Here is a 22,288-nt window from a genome sequence, read left to right on the forward strand (position 1 = left end):
AGATTTATGTTTAATTTCAAACATAAAATAGTATTCTATACATGTGGTTAATTTATATAGTATTATGTTTTATAATTTCTTGAAGAAGACTTGCATCTTTTGATCTTTTATATATAGAGTTGAAACTAAGCAACATGAGCAATGGTATTCATTTAAAAACCAACATGAGGTAGTGTTTTTTTATCACTTTTTTTAACACCTCTAAGTCTTGAATATGCTACTCTAAATTTACATTTTGGTAAAATTGACTTAAAATCAATACTTTAAATTTTAGGGGCCTAATTATTTTTTAAAAGGAAATTAACATGATTTTAAACGATTTTGTAAAAATTCCGATAAAAATGCATATGGAAGTAGGTCAGATGGATATTTTTAAAATTGTATTTAGTTTTAATTAAGGTCTATTAGGAAGATCCTAAAGTCCCAGATTGGTTGGAGATAGAGCATTGAAAGAGTATATATAGAGGAACATTCCTCACCTTACTAACTGATTTTGTAAGGATGAGTTAGGTCAAACTCTAATAAGGTCTATTTTTTAAATTAGAACAGGGCCTCTAGATTGATTGAGCTGACCCTGGTACTAAGTATAGTGTTTCAGTTTTGTTGCTAAATAGATCTACAATACCAAAAACTTTATTTTTAAATACCTAAATCTTTCATATATTTCTATGGCAAAACAAAATCCCGACGAGGGATAACTTAATTAAAAGAGGCATTCTGGACGAATCTCAAAAATACTGTCCATTCGGATGCGGAAAAAAGGAAAGTGACGCCTTCATCTTTTTTTGAATGTCTGTTAGCCTCGTCAACGTGGAATGATATTATAAGATGGCTAAATATTTCTGGTGTTTTTTACAATTCAGCTATACAATTTTTTCCATTTTGCAGGGTTGTGTAATGGTGGAAGGAGCCTAAGGGAGAAACTTTGCGTCATTTGGTATGCGTGCATTTAGACTATTTGGAGGAGGTGTAATGGTAAAATCTTCAGAAACAACGGAAGTCGTGAAGATGCTCTCATCGATAATATTCATTTGTCATCGTGGAAATGGTTAAAGAGCAATGTTAAAGGGTTTCAGTTTTCCCTTTATAAGTGGATCTCTAATTCAAAAGAATGTATAGGATGGATAAACAGATTGGGCTCGAGGTGTTTGCATAGATTGTAAATTACGGATCAGTTTTATGACAAATTTGGCATATCAGTTTCTCGCGGATAGATCTCTGGAGCTGTTTTGCAAGGGCGGGATCACTAAGTTACATCGTCATGCTAGTAGTTTATTTCGTGGCTGTTGCGTCGCTGTCATGAGTTGTGATTAGCTTACGAAAATCATCATCGTAGGAATAGGGAGACTTTGGTTGGTCCTTCCTGATGCAGGCTCTGAATAAACTGCATTTTTTCACTTTTCAGTTGTGGTCTACTTGTGTGACTTTGTTCAAGGTGTGTTTAGTGTAAGGGATGGTTGTATTTGTCTGTACAATAATTATGTGGCTTTTTTTTAGTAATGTAGTGGTGATTGTCTTGTTTTACATTAGTAACATAAACTGTAAATGTAATATGGAATTAGTGTATTTTGATCAAGCATCTCTTATGTCCTCTGTTTGTTTGTAATTTTAAATCCTTTGACTATCAAAAAAAGAGTTTTTTTTTCTCTTTCCACATTTTTAAGCATATCATAAATTGAGTTGAGATCCTCTCCATTTCTTCAAAGAAATGGAGAGTGCCATTACCATTGTTTTTATTGTATAAAAATCAAAATATACAAAATATATGTCACACTTTTAATAATATAAATGTATTATACCACAAAACTTTAGTAATGATGCTCTCCATTTCTTTTGAGAAATGGAGAGGATCCCAACTCATGATAAATTCTTTATTATTACCTCTTTTTAAAACCATAAGAGCACAAAGTTTATATTTCAATCTAGTTGAAGTACTTTATTTAAAAAAAATCAATTCGGTAAGAAAATATTTTAAAAAATTCTTTTATATATTTCAATTGTTCAAAAAGAGTTTTTGGTAAAGCCTATAGAAAGATTTTTAGTTAAAAAAATTACATACAAACTCCTCATGTGTTCACTTTTCTTACATTCAATCTCATTTGTAAAATGTAATCACTCTAAAATGCTTATTAGGAATGGCAAGTAGAACCAGACCTGTGGGGTTCACCTGAATCCGAGTCAACAGGTGAAAATTTAAATTGACTGGGTTTGGGTTCGGGTGTCACCCGATTTTTTGAGTGTGGGATTGAATAGTGTGAAACCCACACCCGAAATCCGAAATCACATCCGCTTTATATATATATATATATATATATATATATATATATATATATATATATATATATATATATATATATATATATATATATATATATATATATATATATATATATATATATATTGTATTTTATGTATTTTGTTGCAGTTTCGGGTTTGGATGAAAAAACTCGAACCCAACAGGTGTGGGCTTGGGTGTCATTTTACTAACCGAACAACTTTTAAGTTTGAGTTCTGATGCCGATTTCGAATGCAGATTTGGGTAGTATGAAACCTGCACCCGACCCGTTGCCATCCCTAATGCTTATGTAGTTTAAAGTGACAAACATATTTTTCCATTAGAAACACTCTTCTACCTTTCTTTCTTTATTACTAGTACTTCTCATAAAAATATTTATTGTTCAATAATTTTCATAATTATTTATTACAATATATCATTTCATATATTTGTTTGTGAGCTTCATAACCATAACAGGGGACACGTGTACACGCTTTCATTGGAGAGCTACCGTGGCTATTTTTGAATTTTTTTTATATATAACAATATACTATTGCAGAAGAAGAATCTGCATAACCGAATTAGAAAAGGCTTTGTTTTTATTGCATACTTTACTAACCATTTCATCATCTTCTTCACGCAGGTTCTTCTCTCTTCTATTTTTGTACCCTAATTCTTCTGTTAAATTGTACTGTTTATCTATATTCTCTTAAATTAGGTTATGTAAATCCTATGCTATGATATGAAATTAACACTTTTAGTTCCCATGTTCATCTTATTGTTTATGATTTAGTATTTAAAATTATGATTTGTGCAATTTACTCTTTTTTAGTTCTTAATAGCTATTAATGGTATGCTAGTTATGTCTTTTTTCCTTAATTGAACTGAATTGAATTAGTTAGAAGCTTTGACACTTGGTGTTCTTTCTTAAACCCTAACAAGTTATGAATTTGCATGATCCAAGGTAAGATTAGAGAGGGTTAGGGTGTTTTTAGCACCAAAAAGTTAGGAACTTGGAATTGGGAGTGATGTAAATTGTAATGTCATTCTTACATCTAAACTATGTTTGGTTTTGCGGTTGGAGCAATTATAATTGATTCTGAATGTGTATAATTGATTTTGAAATGTTTGGTAGCTCTAGAGTAGAATTGATTTTACTTTTCAGAATTGATTCTACTTGAATTGAAGTTAGGATTTATAGTTTTTGAGTCTAACGTGACTTTTACATCGAGTGTGTGGTTGAACTTATGTTTATAGAAATTTATCCAAACAAAAATCAATTTACCTACCACTCACTCTTAGCCAAAATCAATTTTACATAATTATTTCACTCAGGATCAATTTTATCCCCGGAAAACCAAACAAATGAGTTTATTCAACATGAAGTGTTGGTGCTATACGTCTTCAATCCCAACATTCCTTTTTCTATTTCTTCCTTAGGTCATATCTATAGCCTTGAAAACGTTGTATCTGATTTGTTATTTGATTTTGGACATAGCAGTGAGAATGTATAATAATGTCAGACCGCAACCAGGGGTGCCTCAGTTTTATTCTCAACCTCCAGCAGGCTCACAACCTAATATGTTGGGAAATGCATTTAATGCTGCCGGTTCTGGATTAATTCGAGGTGGATTGGGTGCTTATGGAGAAAAAATATTCGGATCAAGCTCTGAGTACGTCCAAAGTAATGTATGTATCACCATTCTATAACTTTTGAAGATTCAGTTTAACATACTGATTCAAGGTTTGTTTATTAATTAATTATCTATTTTCAAAAACAGATAAGTCGGTATTTCTCTGACCCCCAATACTACTTCCAAGTGAATGACCATTATGTTAAGAACAAATTAAAGGTGGTTTTGTTTCCATTCTTGCACCGGGTAAGCAATAATGTCACTCTTTTCTGCATTCATCTAGTTGAATTTCTTACTTTTGTTTTGCTATTTTATTTTCTTGCTTGTTCTTACTTATGTGTTTCTTGTTCAGGGTCATTGGACTAGAATTACCGAACCAGTGGGAGGTAGACTTTCTTACAAACCTCCAATTCACGACATAAATGCACCTGACCTGTACATTCCATTGATGGCATTTGGTACCTATGTTGTTCTTGCTGGCATTTCACTCGGTCTTCGTGGAAAGTAAGTATAATATCTCTGATATCCTAATTCTATAAGAGTACTGACATGAATTATATCCTCAAATTGATCTCAATCTAGATCTTTAAATCTTACGATTTTGCAATCCCACTTACCCCTAACAATTCCAATTTTAAGTAGAATTGTGTGTTGTAGCCAAATTGTGAAAAAAATCTTAAAACAATTGATTATGTGCGATCTTGGCCAGTTCTAGCCATGATCGACCGTTTTTCGATCACCACCATTACAAGCCGAGAAGGATGACAAGATGCTGAGGCGCAATAATTACGGTTCGGCGGAGGCCATTTTCCCACGAATACACTTGCCTACCATGATATCATGTCAAAAAACTTCAAATATATATCTTATGATTTTTATTACGATCTTATATGTTACGATCTTGCCACCCCTCTTGATCTTACAAAAATAATTGGGTAGGATCTTCTGATCTTAGTTATAATCTTATGTTTTACGATCTTACTATCTTGCTATCCCCTCCCAATCTTAAGCAAGATCTCGATCATGACAACCTTGCAGCCTAGAGCTCTATACAATACTTTCTCCTAATTAGTACAAAACATAATTTCGCAGCTGAATACATTTTCTATTCCTGGTGATACATTTGTTATTGTTATTCAATAACCTTTGCAAAAGTAACTCGAGGATCCTAGAAATATTATGCACGGCAACTAAATTGCGCAAATTAGTAGTTATCAAGTCTTTGATTAGTACAACTGTAAAGGAATATATAAAGCTCTCTAACTCCCCAATGCTATACTGTGAAAAGTTTATTTGCGCTGTGATGAAGAGTTGGTAAATCACTTTTTTCCTCGGTTGTCGTAGTTTCTTAAGCATGTTGTATTTGTTGCTGCCAGGTTTAGTCCCGAAGCATTAAACTGGTTATTCATCAAGGGATTGGTTGGTTGGTTTATGCAAACAGCACTGCTAAAAGCCACATTGCTTTCATTAGGAAGCGGAGAAGCACCACTACTCGACATTATATCGTACGCAGGATATACTTTCGCGGGCATATCTTTGGCTGTTATTGGAAAAATAATCTCCGGTTACTCGTACTACGTTCTGATGCCATGGACATGCTTATGCATGGGAGTATTCTTAGTTAAAACAATGAAAAGAGTCCTTTTTGCAGAAGTGAGGAGCTATGATTCGAGTAAACACCATTATCTCTTGCTGTTTATTGCTTTTGCTCAGTTTCCTTTGTTCATATGGCTTGGAAACATTACTGTCAATTGGTTTATATGAAGTGATTGTATTTATGTTGTACTATATAGTATAACTTAGTGATACTTTTTGGTTGTGGATTTTAGATAATAGTAACATGAACTATTCCTCTCTCCCTTGGTCTTATATGTGTAATTTTATTAGATTCTTTAATTTTTCAATGATCATAATTATGTTTTTTTTACCATGTATTTCTATTTCTTTTATATGATTCTATGCAATCTACACTAAATACAATAAAGGAAACAAAATAATTTTATGTTAGATATATAAAAATAATGTTAATAGTTAACAAATTTATTACCATTAACTAATTTAAAATAATTTAAATTTAATTAAAGAGATTCTATATTAGTAATATACTTGTATGTTGACCCGTGCGATGCGCGGGATATTAATGACCTTATTATAAAAATATAATAATATGAATAATAATTAATTACATGTTTAAATAAATTTATTGTAGATTAGATTTAGTATTTATAAAGTTCGGTTTATCTTATTTCCACACTTTTAAGATAAAGTAAATTTTGTTGAAATAAATTAAAATAATAATAATTATAGAAGTTTATGGAAGAAAGTTAGTTTTAACTAAATAAGTAAAATAAATATTAAAAATTACTAAAAAGTGTTGCTTTTATTAATATATTTTAAAAATAAGAAATTAGTGAAAAAATATTAATTTTTGTTAAATAATTATAAAAATAAAATTAAATAAATATAAGACGTAATATTTATTATAAGTTTGCAAGATAAAGTTTACTTTTACTGAGAATAATAATAAATAAAGAAGTTAGAGGAAGAAACTTTGTTTTCATTAAATTAATAACTTTAAAAGATTTAACAAATTAACAACTTTAATTAATAAGATTTAACAACAAAGAAAGTATAAGACAAGGACACAACATCAACTTTTTGATGGGTAAAAAATTTTGTTTGTAAAAGAAAATCACACAAGATGTAGATAGGTCGTATTGAGGTATATTTTTGGCCCATGGCCTAGAAGAGGGAAATAAATCGCCTGCAGTTAACTCTCTCTATCTTTCTCCTCACATGTTTTGTTTAACATTTTCTAAGACAAAGACATCTAAAAGTCAAAAATGAAAGAAAACAAATCTAATGACTCATTGATATCTTGATTGTAGTAACCGTGGCATATTTTAACTGCAGTGGATCATGGTCCCTAGAAGAGGACCTTAATTACCATTTAAATAAGTGTCACTTTTATTTTTAGCCATTTCTCTTTTTAATCTATCCAAAAAAAGTCAACTATTATTATTATTATTATTATTATTATTATTATTATTATTATTATTATTATTATTATTATTATTATGTATATCTGCCTCTCCTCCATTTCCTCCTCTGTCTCTTGTATTGCAAGATATGACTTGTCTCGGCTATCATGGCCTATATAGTGGTCATCTCAGAAGTGTCATCCTCAAACTCATGTCTTTATGTCCGCTATTTTAATGGATACAATACACTGACAAACCGACAACACATCAACGACAAAGTCCGCTCTAATCAGTTCCTCTTCTAATATCTCCTAATGAGCTGACTTAGGTGGATCTCCTTATGTATCCGATGTCATATAAAGATGTTTAGTAACACCAATAGGAGGTTCAAGAAAATGGACTTATGGGGCATCATGGGCAGCAATAGGGGACTCATGTCTCCAGGAAGACGATGTCGGGCACAAGTGAACTCAGGAAGACAATGCTTCTGCATCAAACAAAGTGGCACCAATGATTAAACAAGAAGATCTAGCTTTTTTCCTCCGAAAGTAAGCATGCTGGATCACTTACCATGCCTTAATCTGTCTTGGTTGTCAGACATCTTACTTGTAATGACACCACAAAAATCACATCATAATCAAAAAACCTTTATAGCAACAACAGAAATATATTAAGAAGGCAGTGCGACACAACCAATTCTTCAAGATTCTTCTCTCATTTGATATAGGGTTTTTGCTTACTTATATTTTCCCCCTTGGTAATTTGGTAAATCACCCTTATCCATTGAAGTTTGACCAAAAAAATAAGGCATATTTATTTGTGTATACTAGGATAGTACAACTATATGTTGGGTCCAAGTGTGAGTGGTTAAAGTCCCACATCGGATATGAATGGGTGAAACGTTGGATTTATAAGAGAGATGACTCATTTACCTAATGCCTTAAGGTTTTGGGTAGAGATGTGGTCTCTCTCTCTCTCTCTCTCTCTCTCTCTCTCTCTCTCTCTCTCTCTCTCTCTCTCTCTCTCTCTCTCGTGGTCCTGAAGCATTGGGCGCCCGTTGGTGATCCCGACTTCCCTAGTCTCCCCAACAAGTGGTATTAGAGTTGTGGTTCGGCTTGGGGGGGAGCGGGAGCTAGATCCGGTGTTGGATCCCGTTATGGGATGTGGGGGACTCATACTTGTGGGGAAATATGTTGGGTGAAAGTGTGAGTGGTTAAAGTACTCACATCGCATATGAATGGGTGGTATGTTGGATTTATACGAGAGATAACCCATTTACCAAATGCCTTAAAGTTTTGAGTGGAGATGTGGTGTCTCTCTCTTGTGGTCCTGGAGCATTGGGCGTCCATCGGTGCTCCAGACTTCCCTGGTCTCCCTAACAAGCGAGCCAACCAAAACAATGTATAAAATTTCTTTTTTGATGTGGAAGATCAGACAAAACTACAACCACGCATCAAGGAAAAACAAACAAAGTATAGAGAGAAAAGAAGAACACAATCACTACACAAGAACATAACATGGAAACTTTAAAACCGGAGAAAAAACCACGACCGTTGTCAATAGACAACCAGAGAATAACACTGTGAAAATTGTTACAACACATAATATACTTTTAACTAACCTAGGCCCCTAGTACACTCACACAGCCCCAAAACAAATATTTAACTACATCTCACGATACTTTAATACAAGAGCATAAGAGAACAAAGAAAGTCAACTATAAGCTTAAAGTACTTTTGACTGATGCATCTTATAATGAAGAACTTGAATCATATATAGCCTTGGACTCCCTTTTCCTTCACAAAACTAAGAAATGTGAGACTTAGAAGAACTTGAATCCTATATATAATTTTGGACTCTCTCTTCCTTCACAAAACTAAGAAAAGTGAAACTTCTTCAACATGTATATTTTCAACCAACCCCAACAATCTCCACCTTGATTAAAAATAATACATTATCTTTCATTGTCTTCACCGATAATCATACTCTATCCTAAAGAGTACCAACATGTATAGTTTCAACTAATCTAATGTTGGGTGCAAATGTGAGTGGTTAAAGTTCCACATAGCATATGAATAGGAGGAATGTTGAATTTAAAAGAGATATGACCCATTTACCTAATGCCTTAAGGTTGGACGGAAATGTGGTGTCTCGATCTCCCGCGGTCCTGAAACATTGATCATATTGGTGCTCTCAACTCCCCCGGACTCTCCAGCACTTTACACATGGTGTGATGCCTTGCTTATCCTTTTCAACAAAACTTTTTATCCCTATCCATATCTTTCTACTCAACTCAAAATTATTCCTCTTAAATTTCTTCTCTCTCTCTCTCTCTCTCTCTCTCTCTCTCTCTCTCTCTCTCTCTCTCTCTCTCTCTCTCTCTCTCTCTCTCTCTCTACCTAATAGGGTTTCTTGTGTTTGTTCAAAAAACTCAATCTTTCTCATAGTTTTGCTTTGTTCTAGACAACACTCTGTTACAACACACATACCACAAGAAATGCCCGGAACCAAAATGAAACAAGATAAACGAGAAAAACAAATACCACGAAAAGGAAGGAATGACCAGAAGCCAAACCACAACTATTATAGAATCACCTTTCTAGACATGCTAGATCTCAAACCAACCAGACCTGTCAGGTCCCAACTAAAGAGGAACAGAAGGGCTACCACCACAATCTAAAATAGGGGGAAAAAACTCGATCCGTTACAGGTGCAAGTAGAGGATAAGATTCTGAAGCTACTACGTGAAGGTGCAAAAGTTCTCTCTGACTTACCCAAAAACCAATTCCAAGCCAAAAAAACTCTTCTTCTCCACTTCTTTCATTGATTTTCTGACTCCAATAAATATTACATCATTTCGGTCTTTCCAAATAGACTGGATTACAACATATCAAACCAACTGATAACTACCCCTAAACTTTACCCGGCCTCATAAAGAATGAAAATACTAGAAAAGCGTCCTAAGATTCTGTTGAATAACTACTTGCCATTTCAACCACCTAAAAATTGAATACCACACAGACGAAACTAACTCACAAGTAAAAAAGAGGTTAGAAGCAGACTCATAACCCACAAAAGGGACAAGAAATCCCCTAGTATCCAAGAGCACCCCTATTTTAAACATATTAGCCCTCGAAGGGAATCCATCCTGCTATAACATCCAGAAAAAAACCAAAATCTTAGATGGAGTTCAACTACTTCAAAAAAGTGAAAGGACATGACTCTCATATGAAAGAAGAGTCGTAGAAGATGTCAAATTACTCCACTTTCTTTATAAGCTCAACTACTCCACTTTCTTTATAATGCCATCGAAAAACTAATCTGAACCACATTCCTCTTTAGTCCCCCGAGACTAACCACAACTTAAATGGATCTTACATTTTCTTACCACGTAAGAAAGCCTATCTCCAAGAATGGTGCATTATTAGCACATGTACACATATATCAACAAATTATAATTCTTTTCAATTTTACCTCTTTTTCAAAGAATAGTATACAATTTGATTCTGCAAGTTGGACTCCACGCAAAGGATATGATAAGGAAAGAAAAAGAAACTAACGGGTCGATATGTTTTATATAATCTTTTTGTCAAATAATTATATAATAATACAATAATCTATGATTAATTGATTAAAAAAAAAGAATCTATGATATAAACAGTATGAAAGATACTTATAAGAACTGAGTTATTTGATCATCTAAACTATTTTCAAGTTCATAATTATGCCCTTATTCTCTTTCTGTCCTTTATCATTTTTCCCACTATCTCTTGTTTTTACCCTTTTTTGTTTTGTTTTAGAGGAATGTGTACACGAGAAAATCCAACTCCTTAAAATCATGCTTAATCTGTCCCTATAAGTCACACTCCACATTATTTTGTCTGAACCAACTTGATGTGTGTTTCAACGGTGGTATGTTATAGTGATAGCTGCCATTCATGGCAAATTCAAGCACAAGTTGCTTATCTTATTTAATTTTGTAATTTCTTGACAGAAGAAGTTATTGCTTTCATTTAAATATTGTATTTGTAATTTTCTAATCAAATTCAAACGGAATGAATCATAATACGCAAAAGTCAAAGTTGAAATGAATATATATTAAAAATCGGATCGATTATTAAATCGTTAGAGTAATGTGTCATTAGTTTATTGGTCGAATCATTAGATCATTGATTGAACTGCTGAATAAACCGAATTAAATTGGTAACTCGGTTGAATAAATCGGTCTTTATAACAAAGCTATATAGGTATTAAATTGGTCAAATCAAATGACTCTATCGGTAAAAAAGTCACAACACCTACAAATTTTCAAAATTTTAAAATATCATAATTTCACAAATTTATTATGTAAATTTAAATTCTAAACTTAGTCATCACACACAACAAAATAGTACTCCCTCCGTTTTTTATTATAAGTCGTTTTGGAAAAAAAATTTGTATTTAAATATAAGTCGCTTTACAATTCCAATAAATAATTAATGCTATTTTTCCTATTATATCCTTAAATATTTATTATTCTCTCTCCTTTCAATTATATAAATTTATCTTCCACATGTCATTAATGAAGGATAATTTTGTAAAAACCTTCATAATTTCTTATTTTCATACAACAATTATTATTATTTTTAAACTGTGTGAAAAGTCTAAAACGACTTATAATAAAAAACGGAGGGAGTATAAAATACAAATCAAAATAAATTTTGAACAATGTATAATTGCAACATAAATTGAATAACAAAAAAATTGCACTGTCTAATAAATTTAATTATGAGGGAAAGTTGTCCCAAATAAATTTTGAAGAAATTCTACTTATATTTTTATATTATTTTTTTAAAAAAATTATCAAAACATCATTTTGTCGAAGAAAAAACAAACAAACATTTAATCCGTCAATTTTCTAAAATTGCCAGTTTGTTGGTATTTACCGGTTCTCACTAGTTCAATAGTTTATATGGTCCGACAATTAGACCAGGCCGGTGTCCTCTCCGATTCTCAGTTCAACTAATCGGTTCAGTTCGATTTTTTAAACACAACACATAAGACAAAATGCCTTTTTCGTCAACTTGAATGCACAAAGATCAAACAAATTACAAGATTCTCTACTTTGTACAAATATAGGGTGAACCTGCCTACGTTTATTACATTCCATCAACTCATTCTTAGAATTTAAAACATAAATCCTCTAAGTCTGAATTCCTTTTAACTTTTCGCTGTTTTGAAACCTTAATAAAAGTCTTTCTTTCTTCAGGTTCCCTTTTTTCGTTATATATCCTAAGAAGTTCACTTTGATAAGTCATTTGTTAGATTCTTTCTTGCTTAATGATCCTCCGTTGATCAACGAAACGATGATATTTGTTGCCGATTTTGAGGTCGACACGGGAACAATGACTCTTGTAGCTGGACCAGAGATCATCAATGCTAATCGAGTGGGATCGTCAATGATGATACATGACTAAATTCAAGATTTTCTTGAGAATCATAAGTTCTATAGGTGGAGCCACTATTCTATAATGGAACAAGATATATGAGATGTTGGGAGAATGAACTCTTGTGATACGAGAGCAAGAGTTTCCCGTAAGGCAGACATGGAGAACCTACAAGATTAACACTCCAATGCTTAAGTCAGTGAAGTCAGAGAGATGTAATTTGTAAGAATGAAAAATGAGATAATATTTATAAATGGCATATGGCAGGTGGTTAAAACCACCTCTGTCTAATCTGACATGTGATGCAATGAGTCGTCTGATTAGATCTAACGGTATGCGATACATAGACAATAAGGTGTCTGACATAGACAATTGGAATAAGGTGTCTGACTCCTTAGCGAGGTTCCACCTGATCATCTATGTTCGTGATGGAGCTCTAGATTAGGCCTTTGTAATTGGGTCTGCTTCTTTAGGCCTCAGGTCGGCCTGAAACAAAAACCATGTTCTACTTTTCAAAAATATTTTTCTTTTAAGATGTTTTGAAAGAATGATATTCTAGAAAATTAATTTTGTGAGTCTATGTATATATTTTAATAATAACACTATTATTTAAAACATTAGTCTAAGAAGATAAAAAAAAAACACTCAAAGCTTTGGATCATGTCACAATTTTTTTTATTCAGGTTCGTTTTTTAACCATGTTTAGAACATTTGTTCTTCTTGAGTTAATCATCAGAAGAACATCGGATCTTGTTGATTCAATCATCAAAACATATTTAAACATAGAACCACATCATAAACACAAAAAATCACATTCAAAATAATACATATATTCATTAAACTTCACATATTCCAAACCAAGAGTTTTAACTCATAATAAGCTTTGCAATAACTTTAGACTGAGAACTTGGATTATACATTTCTAAATAGAGATTATTCCAAACCAAGAGTCTTAACTCATAATAAGCTTTGCAATAACTATAGACTGAAAACTTGGATTATACATTTCTAAAATAGAGATTAATGAAAATTTTAACCTAAGTGATTAATACAATCACAAGGTGGCCAAAGTGTACTGACTCTAAGCTTCAACTTTGCAGCAACAATAAAAATATATCAAGGCAGGAGGACACAACCAACTCTTCAAGATTTACCTCTCTTTGAAATGGAGTTTTTTTTATCTTCTTTTAACTAAAAAATAAGACATATTTCTTATGAATACTAGTACAACTCTACACATGGAATGACATTTTATTTGTCCTTTTCACCGCAACTTACCCAATAATCTATTGATATAGAAAAGAACCTATGATATAAACAGAATGAAAAATGCTTATAAGAAATGAATTATTTGATCGTCTAGACTATTTCAAGTGTCAAACACATTATTATATCCTCCTTATTCTCTCTGTCCTAATCATCCGCCATTTTCCCCACCTTTTCTCTGTTTTTACCCTTTTTGGTTGTTATATAGGAGTGTGTACACGAGAAAATCCAACTCAAACATCATGCTCAATTTGTCCCTATCAATCACACTCCACATTACTTTGTCTAAACCAAATTGACATTATTTCAACATTGTTATTTTATAGTGAAGATAGCTACCAATCATAGCTAATTCAATCACAAGTTGCTATCATATTTTATCTTGATAGAACAAGTTGATATCTTATTGTTTTCAATTAAATATTGTAATTGTAATATTCTAATCAAATTCAAATGGTATGAATCATATCACACACACACACACAAACACATAATACATACACTTGATAAATAACTCTTTTTATTTCAAAGAACACAATGCGCAAGCAAGAAAAAGGTGAAATGAATACACATAAGACATAAGACAACATGCACATTTCATCAACTTGAATGCACAAAGCTCAAGCAAATTCCAGGATTCTCTACTTTGTACAAAGATATTGTGAACCCTGTTGCCTACATTTATTACATCCCATCAACTCATCCTCAAAATTTAAATTTAAAACACAGCTGCTCTAAGTCTCCTAACCAACTCCTTCCTGTTCACACAAAAAACCAAAAAAAAATCTATGTCAGAAAACATCATCAACTAAATGTTTCATTCAAGAACAACATACAACAGAATAAATTGTTAGTTTTGCTTCAGATTTTTACCTCATAAGTTGCCTGTCAAAACCTGATGCAGCTAACACACCTCTATTCTCCTCAGCCCTTCTCAAGAGGTATGGCATCACAGTCTCTACAGGCCCAAATGGCATGTACTTGCTAACCTGAAACCCTGCATTGCTCAAACCAAAAGAAAGTGCCTCTGACATTCCATATAGTTGTGCAAATTCCATCTTGTGGTTCACTTTTCCTATCCCCAATTCATGTGCTTTTGCAGCAGCCAATTTTCCTATACAGAGCAACATTAATTAAATCAGACAGACACCAAAAAAACACAACACCGATCCTAACACGACACTGACACCAGAGGTGTCAGTGCTACAAAGATTATATAATGTGATACCTGATTCAATGTTATGAGTTGCAAGAACAACTCCACCAGGGCCATCAGCAATCTTCTCAAGCATAAAATTAGTACAATCATTGAAACACTTATGTGTATCCATAATAGAGTTATGAATTGGGGAAGCAAACCCTAAATCAGCAGCCAATTTTCTTTCACTAGACATATAAGCACCTCTCACCAACTTAAACCCCATTGGAATCCCCATTTTCTCAGCAGCCTTTGAAGTCAACAACATCCTTTCCTTAGCATCTTTCAAATATGTTTGAATGGTTCCAAACACAGTTGGGTGTTCTCCTTTGTTATGAACAATAGCAGCAGCATAAGTCAAGTAATCAATAGCAGGTTGAACTGATGTATGCTCTGCATCAACCAACAAAGGGATGTTGAATTGCACACACTTCTCACACAGCTCAAGGAATCTCTGGTTTGCAAGCTCAAGATCACTTTCTTCTTCTTGTGTCAAAGGCGCCGGTCTCTTCCTTGTATGATACAAAGGAGACGACTCCGAGAAAATCGGTAGTGTTTCTTGCATCCATGGTAAATTGAATGAAGGATCCTTCTTCTGCCATCTCAGCAAATCACTAACTCTCTCCAGCAAACTCATTGGACATATTGCAGTAATTTTCACAATCATAAAGCTCACCTATACAACACAAAAAAAGGCATAATTTTGAAAAATATTAGTACTTAACATCACAATAGAATAAAATTAAACTTAAAATTAAAAACAACCCCTCAACAAATCTTCCACAAAAAAAGTTCATAAAAATGCACCAGCAACCACAGTTTATTTCTGTGTGGCTTATTAGTGCTTGAATCTTTTACCAAAAACATTTGTTTCTTCCAATTCCACTCCAATTCCATTCTTCCATGCTTTGATTTCATCATGCTCTCATTCATCATGCTCTCATTTCATCATGCTTTGATTTCATGAATGAAATTCCAATTCCAATGTTCCTTGCTTTGATTTCATCATGCTTTTGATTTCATGAATGAATGATTAACAGCAACAATGCGAGCACGCTCAAAACGGTTATTCTCAATTTGATTTGAATCCATTAACGTACAAGAGTCAAGTGCAGATTGCAGATTGCAGATTGCATCTCTCTTCTGTTACATGAAGAAACCGAAAACCAAAAAAAAAAAAGAAAAAAAAAACAGTTACATTTGGAAACAGAGAGATGAAATGAAGAAGAGATTACCGAAGAAGGAGGAAGCGATCTGCTGACATCAACGGTATGAAGAAAGCCTTTGAGATTGCGATCGCAACCTTCGTTATCATGCGCATCTTCAACTCCATACACAAGCATTCCGCGCAAACCAGCTTTATTCAAACCGCCGATACTCTGACCAGCGGTGGTAGCATCTTCTCCGGCGCAAAAGTGATCGAAAAACGTCGACCGAGTGGCGGCGAGAGCGAGGTTTCGTAAAGGATTATCCGTCTGCATGAGTTCGGATCTCATCAACCACGTACCGAGATCAACCATGGGTTCGATTGCGGTTGCATGGAGAACGGCGGTTGATCGGAGGAGATTAGCGGTTGGAACATACGTGAAGAGTTTCTCAACGTCGTGGAAGTTGAGATCCGCGACGGCGGGAGGGAGGAGAGTGGTTGTTGAGGGCGGTTTTTGGTCGAGAATATTACAAGGAGGAGAGAGAGTGGGGGAGGTGAGAGAAGGTTGGAAGGGTTTTGTGGCGGTGTTGTAACGGAGTTTCCTTAGGATTCTTGGAGGGATAACACGAGTGGCCATAAAAGTATAGGATTGCTTTTGATGGTGTAAAAAATAATAAAAACTCTCTCGTTTGAATGGTTGAATGGGATTTAAGATTGTTTTGAAAATGAATGAATGGGTGGGTGAATGGGAATGAATTCTCACACTCTCTCTTATTGGTATTTTTCTTGACCTAAAAACGCAATGGAAAACTAGAATGAGATGTAAAAATGGGCAGGCTTGTGAAGTGAGAAGGGGAGATAGTTGAGTATAAATAGGGGAAGAGAAACCTAAATATAAGTGAGGGATGTGATTAGATTAGATTAAATTAATTAAAGAAGGAGTCAAGTGGTGAGGTGTGATTTGAATGGATACGAGCAAGTTGGTTAATTAAAGAATTTTTTGTGTGTAGTTTCCTTAAATGTTGGAGTTGGGTAAAGGGGATGTATACGAGTAAGGTTATAATTGTAAAGGGGATGTATACGAGTAAGGTTATAATTGTAAAGTGTGTATGTAAGTAGGGTGAAGGAGCGTGAGTTGAGGGTGTGAGTTGTTTTTGAGGAAGAAACAGCTAACAAATTGAGGGTTTAAAATTTGAGATAGAGACGTATTAAAAGTGCTGACGCAGAGTCTAGAGGGATTCAGAAAATTTTGTAACGAAGCAAGGGTTTGAAATGTGAGATAAATACGCATTCAAAATGCTGACGCAGAATCTAGAAGGATACAGTCATTATGTGTTGGCACTTACTCAGTCTACTTACATTCCAATTGAGGCTGAAAGATTCTTGAATCCTACGTTATCACTACATTCACGCATATTTTAGAAATATTATTGAATTTTATTTTGAGAAAATAAAATATGTAGTTATATAATAAAATTAAGAAAAAAATTATCTAAATTTTTTTAGGTGTTTATACTATTTTCAATAAAAGTATTATAAGTGTATAATATATATATATATATATATATATATATATATATATATATATAAATTATTATATATAAAATATTTAAATACAATTATCACATTTACATTGGAAATTGTATAAATCATACTTAAGGAATTATATCTAAGTTTTTCCATAATTATTTAATACTGTTAACCAATCATGTGTCATATCATATTATGATATAAATTCTGAGTTACTGATATATGATATAATTGAATAATTTATTTTTATTACTTGTAAAATTATTTTACATTGTATAATTATAAAATTTTTAATTTTTAATTTTAAAATATTAAATTTAAATGATGCTAATCTAAAATGCGTGTGATTTTCTTATAAATCATAATTGTTAAATTTTTATTATTGTCTATTTTTTGTTTTAATTACATTCAAAATATTACATAAAAATAGTTATGACGGACTGATTGTGCAAAAAAAATATACTGAGAGTGCATATTAATTAATCTCTTTTAACCATTATTTTAGAATAATTTTTATTTATAAATTGGTTTATAAGTAATTTAAATTTATGATTCAATTTTATATTTTGAACTCTTTTATTTTTTTAACTTAGGAAACAAAATGATTTTTTTTTTTACATTTTTTGAATAAAAATATATTTTAGAATTTGCTTATTTATTATTTTAAAGAAAAAAATTATTTTAAATTTTTTCTATTTGCAAGATTTTTTATTTTTGGGAAAAAATATATATTTTTAACTTTAAATAATATTTCCAAAACAATTAATTTAAAATTTAAATTAAGAGAATAGTTAGAATGCTACACTGTCATCCAATTAGAATGAAATATTTTAACACGTGAGAATAGAGAATAATGGAAAAAGTTGTTAGTAAAATAATTTAATTATATTTTTTTCATTTTTAATTTCATACTTATGTGTTAAAATGATTTATTCTAATGGAATGATAGTATATAGTTGTTTTACACTGCCGGTGTATTTCAATTAATCTCTGAATTGCTTTTAAATTATTTAAGAGGTTAAAGGTAGTGCATATACTTTTTTCTCTAATGGAAGAGATGAAAAATTTTGTATTTTTTATTACAGTTGTTGATTTATAAATATCAACAAGTTAGGAGTTGAACCTTGGATCAACAACTTGCATCGCTTATTCTAACTAGAAATTGTCAACTGAGCTACCTCACTCACCTAAATTTGTATTAAATAATGGGCAGCAGGTAAATGGTTTTGAATGCCCTTTTCGTAATTGACTAAATAAAATAGTATTAACCAATTAAATGCTTCCTTAAAGTACTTTTCTCTTTCTACACTAATTTCAAATTTCAAATTTCTCACTTTCCTTTTTTTATCTTCTCTCCCTCTTTGTTTTCTTATTTTTATTTCATGTTCTCCCAACTTCTCATTATTCTCTCTATTTTTTAATTAATAATTTTTACTCTTTCATACAATATCTATTTAAAAATGTTATATCAGCAAAATATTTATTTTAATTCTAATTAATAAATATCTTTATTTGAGACACAATTTTTATTTTCATATGTAAAAATTTCTCTTTTTCTCATGGGCCACTATAAAAAAAATACTTATTTTATTTGAGACACAATATTCTTATTTTTAAATGTCAAATTTTTTATTTTTTCCTTTCTCCATTCACAAGCCCTTTTTTTATTATTATTTAAAATAGTTGAGTTTATATTATTATTTATTTTATAATTAAAAAATCATTTCAAATTTAAATAATCATATATCTAAATAAAATTTATTACATATTAAATAAATTTATCCATGCGATTATATATGTCTTCAATGTCCTATATGTGAATCAAATATTTTATCACTGAAACTCACTATTTTTACGGGTCACTATTACCACAATACTTTTTTATTTTAATAAATAAAATATTTATTCATGTTTATTTGGTTTGAATTATTAATTGCTATTAACAAAATTAGCAAAAATTTGCAAAAAAAAAAAAGAAGAGAAGAAAGACATGTGTATTGATCTGGCTATAAAACTAGTAAAAAGTTTGATTAAGTATTTGAAAAAATACAGAGAAGAAGAAGAATAAAGGGCTTGTTTGAAACAATTTTGCTTTTCACTTTTTAAAATAGGTTTTATAAAATTGTTTTAGAAAGAGTGTTTTTAAGAATAGAACTATTAAAATCCTTGATAATATAACTTTTCAAATTAAATTGTTTTTAAAATGAGAAAATAAAAAAATTCATTTGGTCAACTATTTTTAAAAACAGTTTTAGAGATGAGAAAATAAAAAAATCTATTTGGTAATTTGATTTTTAAAAATTGATTTTTAACTAATATAAAATGAAAAAAAAAACTTTTATTAATTAATAATTAAATTTTTATTGACTTATATTTAAATATACAAATGTGCAATTTTATTAGCAGATAAAATCGAGATAGAAACTTCTTATGATTAAATATATAATTTAATTCTTTTTTAGATTCGAGTTAATAGCTTGTTTACACAAAAGATTTTGTTATCAAAATGCTATAGCGTATATAAACATTCAACATTCATATCAAATCAAACCAACATAGGAATTCAGAAAATAACCACTAAAATTCCAAGTTACTTATATGAAAATCTAAAAGAGAGATAATTAATTCACTTAATTGTTACGGTGTACCCACATGTCATCTCTAATATGATTTCTCTCATTTTTCATTTCAGCTGCACCTTCACTAAATAACCTTGTTAAGTTGTCTACATTGGAATTTGTTCCTTCTATGATAGGACCTTCCTGCATCCCCTCAAGTTTGATAGGATCCATTTCTTCCCATATCTTAAACAACTTGTTGGGTAAATTCCACTTGCGTATGTAATTATGAATAGCACAACTCGTTGTGAGTTTTCAACCCTCGTGTTGTGAATCCTTCAATTTCTGACCCTCGAGTCGTGAGTTTACAACCCTCGTGTTGGGATTTGTTCAGTTTCCTACCTTCGAGTCGTGAGTTTCCAACCCTCGTGTTGTGAATCCTTCAGTTTCCGACCTTCGAGTCGTAAGTTTCTAACCCTCGTGTTGTGGATCCTTCAGTTTCTGACCCTCGAGTCGTGAGTTTCCAACCCTCATGTGGTGATTTGTTTAGTTTCAGACATTCGAGTTGTGAGTTTCAAACCCTCGTATTATGAATCCTTCAGTTTCTGACCCACGAGTCATGAGTTTCCAACACTCGTGTTGGGATTTATTTTGTTTCCTACCTTTGAGTCGTGAGTTTCCAACCCTCGTGTTGTGAATCCTTCAGTTTCCGACCCTCGATTCGTGAGTTTTCAATCCTCGTGTTGTGGATCCTTTATTTTCCGACCCTGGAGTTGTGAGTGTCCCAACCGTAGAGTTGTGAATGTTTTTCATATATTTCTCAAAGTCCAGCTGCGCCCGATGTAACACCCCTTTTCTAACCCCAAACATATCATTCAATCACACAGAGTAATCATGCATAAGGAAAAGGGAGTCACATGTTATTTTCAATCACAATGAAAACCTAAAACAAAACATCCAACATTCTTAATATGCAAAGATCATATTTGTAACACAATGTAAATCTCATGCTTTCATACATTATGCATAAACGCTTGCGGAAAAACAATTGAATTGCTATTAAAATTTCAATGAATATATCCCATACTATATTCATCTACCAAATTCGAATTAACATTTAAATCCACAATCTTGGCCACATAGCCTCAAACAACATATCCGAGATCTCAAACAAATACATCCGAATATCCAACAAAACATAGGGAATAGCAATATCCAAACATAAGCATAAGTCTAAATAAAATTCCCCCAAGTGTTACATGATCAGAGCATATGACTCGCTACCTAATCCAATAACAAACTCAGGAGCTCCTCGGCTAAATCCTCGGACAAGCTACTACTCGTCGGAACCTGCATGTTATCAACGAAGGATAACATTCAAACAAAAGGGTGAGAATTCAACTTCTTATAGAAAACATAATAATGGGAAATGCAACATAATTAAGCATACATTTCAAGAATTCATCACTCTTCACAAAACAAGTATTTATCTCCGATATAAAGTTAACATGTTCCATACCATTAAGCATCGCAACCAAATTCACAATCTCACATATTGACGATTCTAATTATATACACATATATCACTCATACATATACATATATTCCACATTTCACATCAAATATGTATCAATCACATATATCTCATTCTCATCACATTCTCTAATTCATATCAAATGATTCATCATTCCACATATATGCATATCAATCAAATTCACATCCACACATTCATACCACATAATCACACATAACAACATTTCACACCGACACGTGCGACTCAAGTGTGACTCGATGCGATATGCATGTGGATCCCTCCGTTATCATTTCCGGTCATGCCGATTGTCATTCTCTCTAGACTAGATAACCACCTCAAAGCCCCATACTCTTTAAGCTTTCAAACCCCGTACTCATTAGGTTTGGGACAAGTAAATAACCTTCGCGAGATTACCCAACATTGCCACTTTCAAAGACTCATGCTTGTGTACGTGTGCAACAAAACAAGACTCGTGCATTTAAGACGATCTCTCTATCTCTTAAACTACACAATCACATCTTTCCAACCTTGCACAACATTACACAACATGACATTCCACCAATATCAAGTATCAATTATCATTTAGCAATCAATCACATAACTCACGGTTATCATACCACATAATACATCCATGAACATTGATCATTAACAACTCATCCATAACATACATCCATAATGAAATATTATTCTCAATTATCATCATAATTAATCAAACAAGTGCCAATTCATTCTATTCTAT

The 22,288-nt window shown here is 32.1% G+C and overlaps 2 protein-coding genes across 3 annotated transcripts; one reads left to right on the plus strand and one right to left on the minus strand.

The window, feature by feature from the left end:
* Nucleotides 1-2,836: 2,836 nt before the first annotated feature.
* LOC131642014 (uncharacterized) lies at nucleotides 2,837-5,765 on the plus strand. 2 transcript variants are annotated; one of them, XM_058912304.1, is made up of 5 exons: nucleotides 2,837-2,918; nucleotides 3,774-3,964; nucleotides 4,057-4,155; nucleotides 4,262-4,413; nucleotides 5,286-5,765. In XM_058912304.1, exons 2-5 carry the CDS (start codon nucleotides 3,782-3,784, stop codon nucleotides 5,671-5,673), a joined length of 822 nt encoding a protein of 273 aa, XP_058768287.1. In that variant the 5' UTR covers nucleotides 2,837-2,918; nucleotides 3,774-3,781; the 3' UTR covers nucleotides 5,674-5,765. The 2 variants fall into 2 exon arrangements, with proteins under 2 accessions (XP_058768287.1, XP_058768288.1); XM_058912305.1 differs by having other exon boundaries at nucleotides 3,777-3,964.
* An 8,320-nt stretch (nucleotides 5,766-14,085) lies between these two features.
* LOC131642012 (proline dehydrogenase 2, mitochondrial-like) lies at nucleotides 14,086-16,878 on the minus strand. Its single transcript, XM_058912303.1, has 4 exons — nucleotides 16,016-16,878; nucleotides 14,811-15,456; nucleotides 14,456-14,696; nucleotides 14,086-14,340 (listed from the first exon to the last, which is right to left on the minus strand). Exons 1-4 carry the CDS (start codon nucleotides 16,562-16,564, stop codon nucleotides 14,301-14,303), a joined length of 1,476 nt encoding a protein of 491 aa, XP_058768286.1. The 5' UTR covers nucleotides 16,565-16,878; the 3' UTR covers nucleotides 14,086-14,300.
* Nucleotides 16,879-22,288: the final 5,410 nt, after the last annotated feature.

The sequence above is a fragment of the Vicia villosa genome, unplaced genomic scaffold, assembly GCF_029867415.1.
Source record: "Vicia villosa cultivar HV-30 ecotype Madison, WI unplaced genomic scaffold, Vvil1.0 ctg.004374F_1_1, whole genome shotgun sequence".
NCBI lineage: Eukaryota > Viridiplantae > Streptophyta > Magnoliopsida > Fabales > Fabaceae > Vicia > Vicia villosa.

What these genes read in the sequence shown, in the direction of transcription:
- LOC131642014 (XM_058912304.1), top strand. Translation starts at nt 3,782, where the DNA reads ATGTATAATAATGTCAGACCGCAACCAGGGGTGCCTCAGTTTTATTCT. An exon ending in CTGAGTACGTCCAAAGTAAT is followed by an intron (nt 3,965 to 4,056) that starts GTATGTATCACC and finishes TTTCAAAAACAG; the next exon opens with ATAAGTCGGTATTTCTCTGA. An exon ending in TCACTCGGTCTTCGTGGAAA is followed by an intron (nt 4,414 to 5,285) that starts GTAAGTATAATA and finishes TGTTGCTGCCAG; the next exon opens with GTTTAGTCCCGAAGCATTAA.
- LOC131642012 (XM_058912303.1), bottom strand. Translation starts at nt 16,564, where the DNA reads ATGGCCACTCGTGTTATCCCTCCAAGAATCCTAAGGAAACTCCGTTAC. An exon ending in AACTCATAACATTGAATCAG is followed by an intron (nt 14,697 to 14,810) that starts GTATCACATTAT and finishes TGCTCTGTATAG; the next exon opens with GAAAATTGGCTGCTGCAAAA. An exon ending in TTTGACAGGCAACTTATGAG is followed by an intron (nt 14,341 to 14,455) that starts GTAAAAATCTGA and finishes TTGTGTGAACAG; the next exon opens with GAAGGAGTTGGTTAGGAGAC.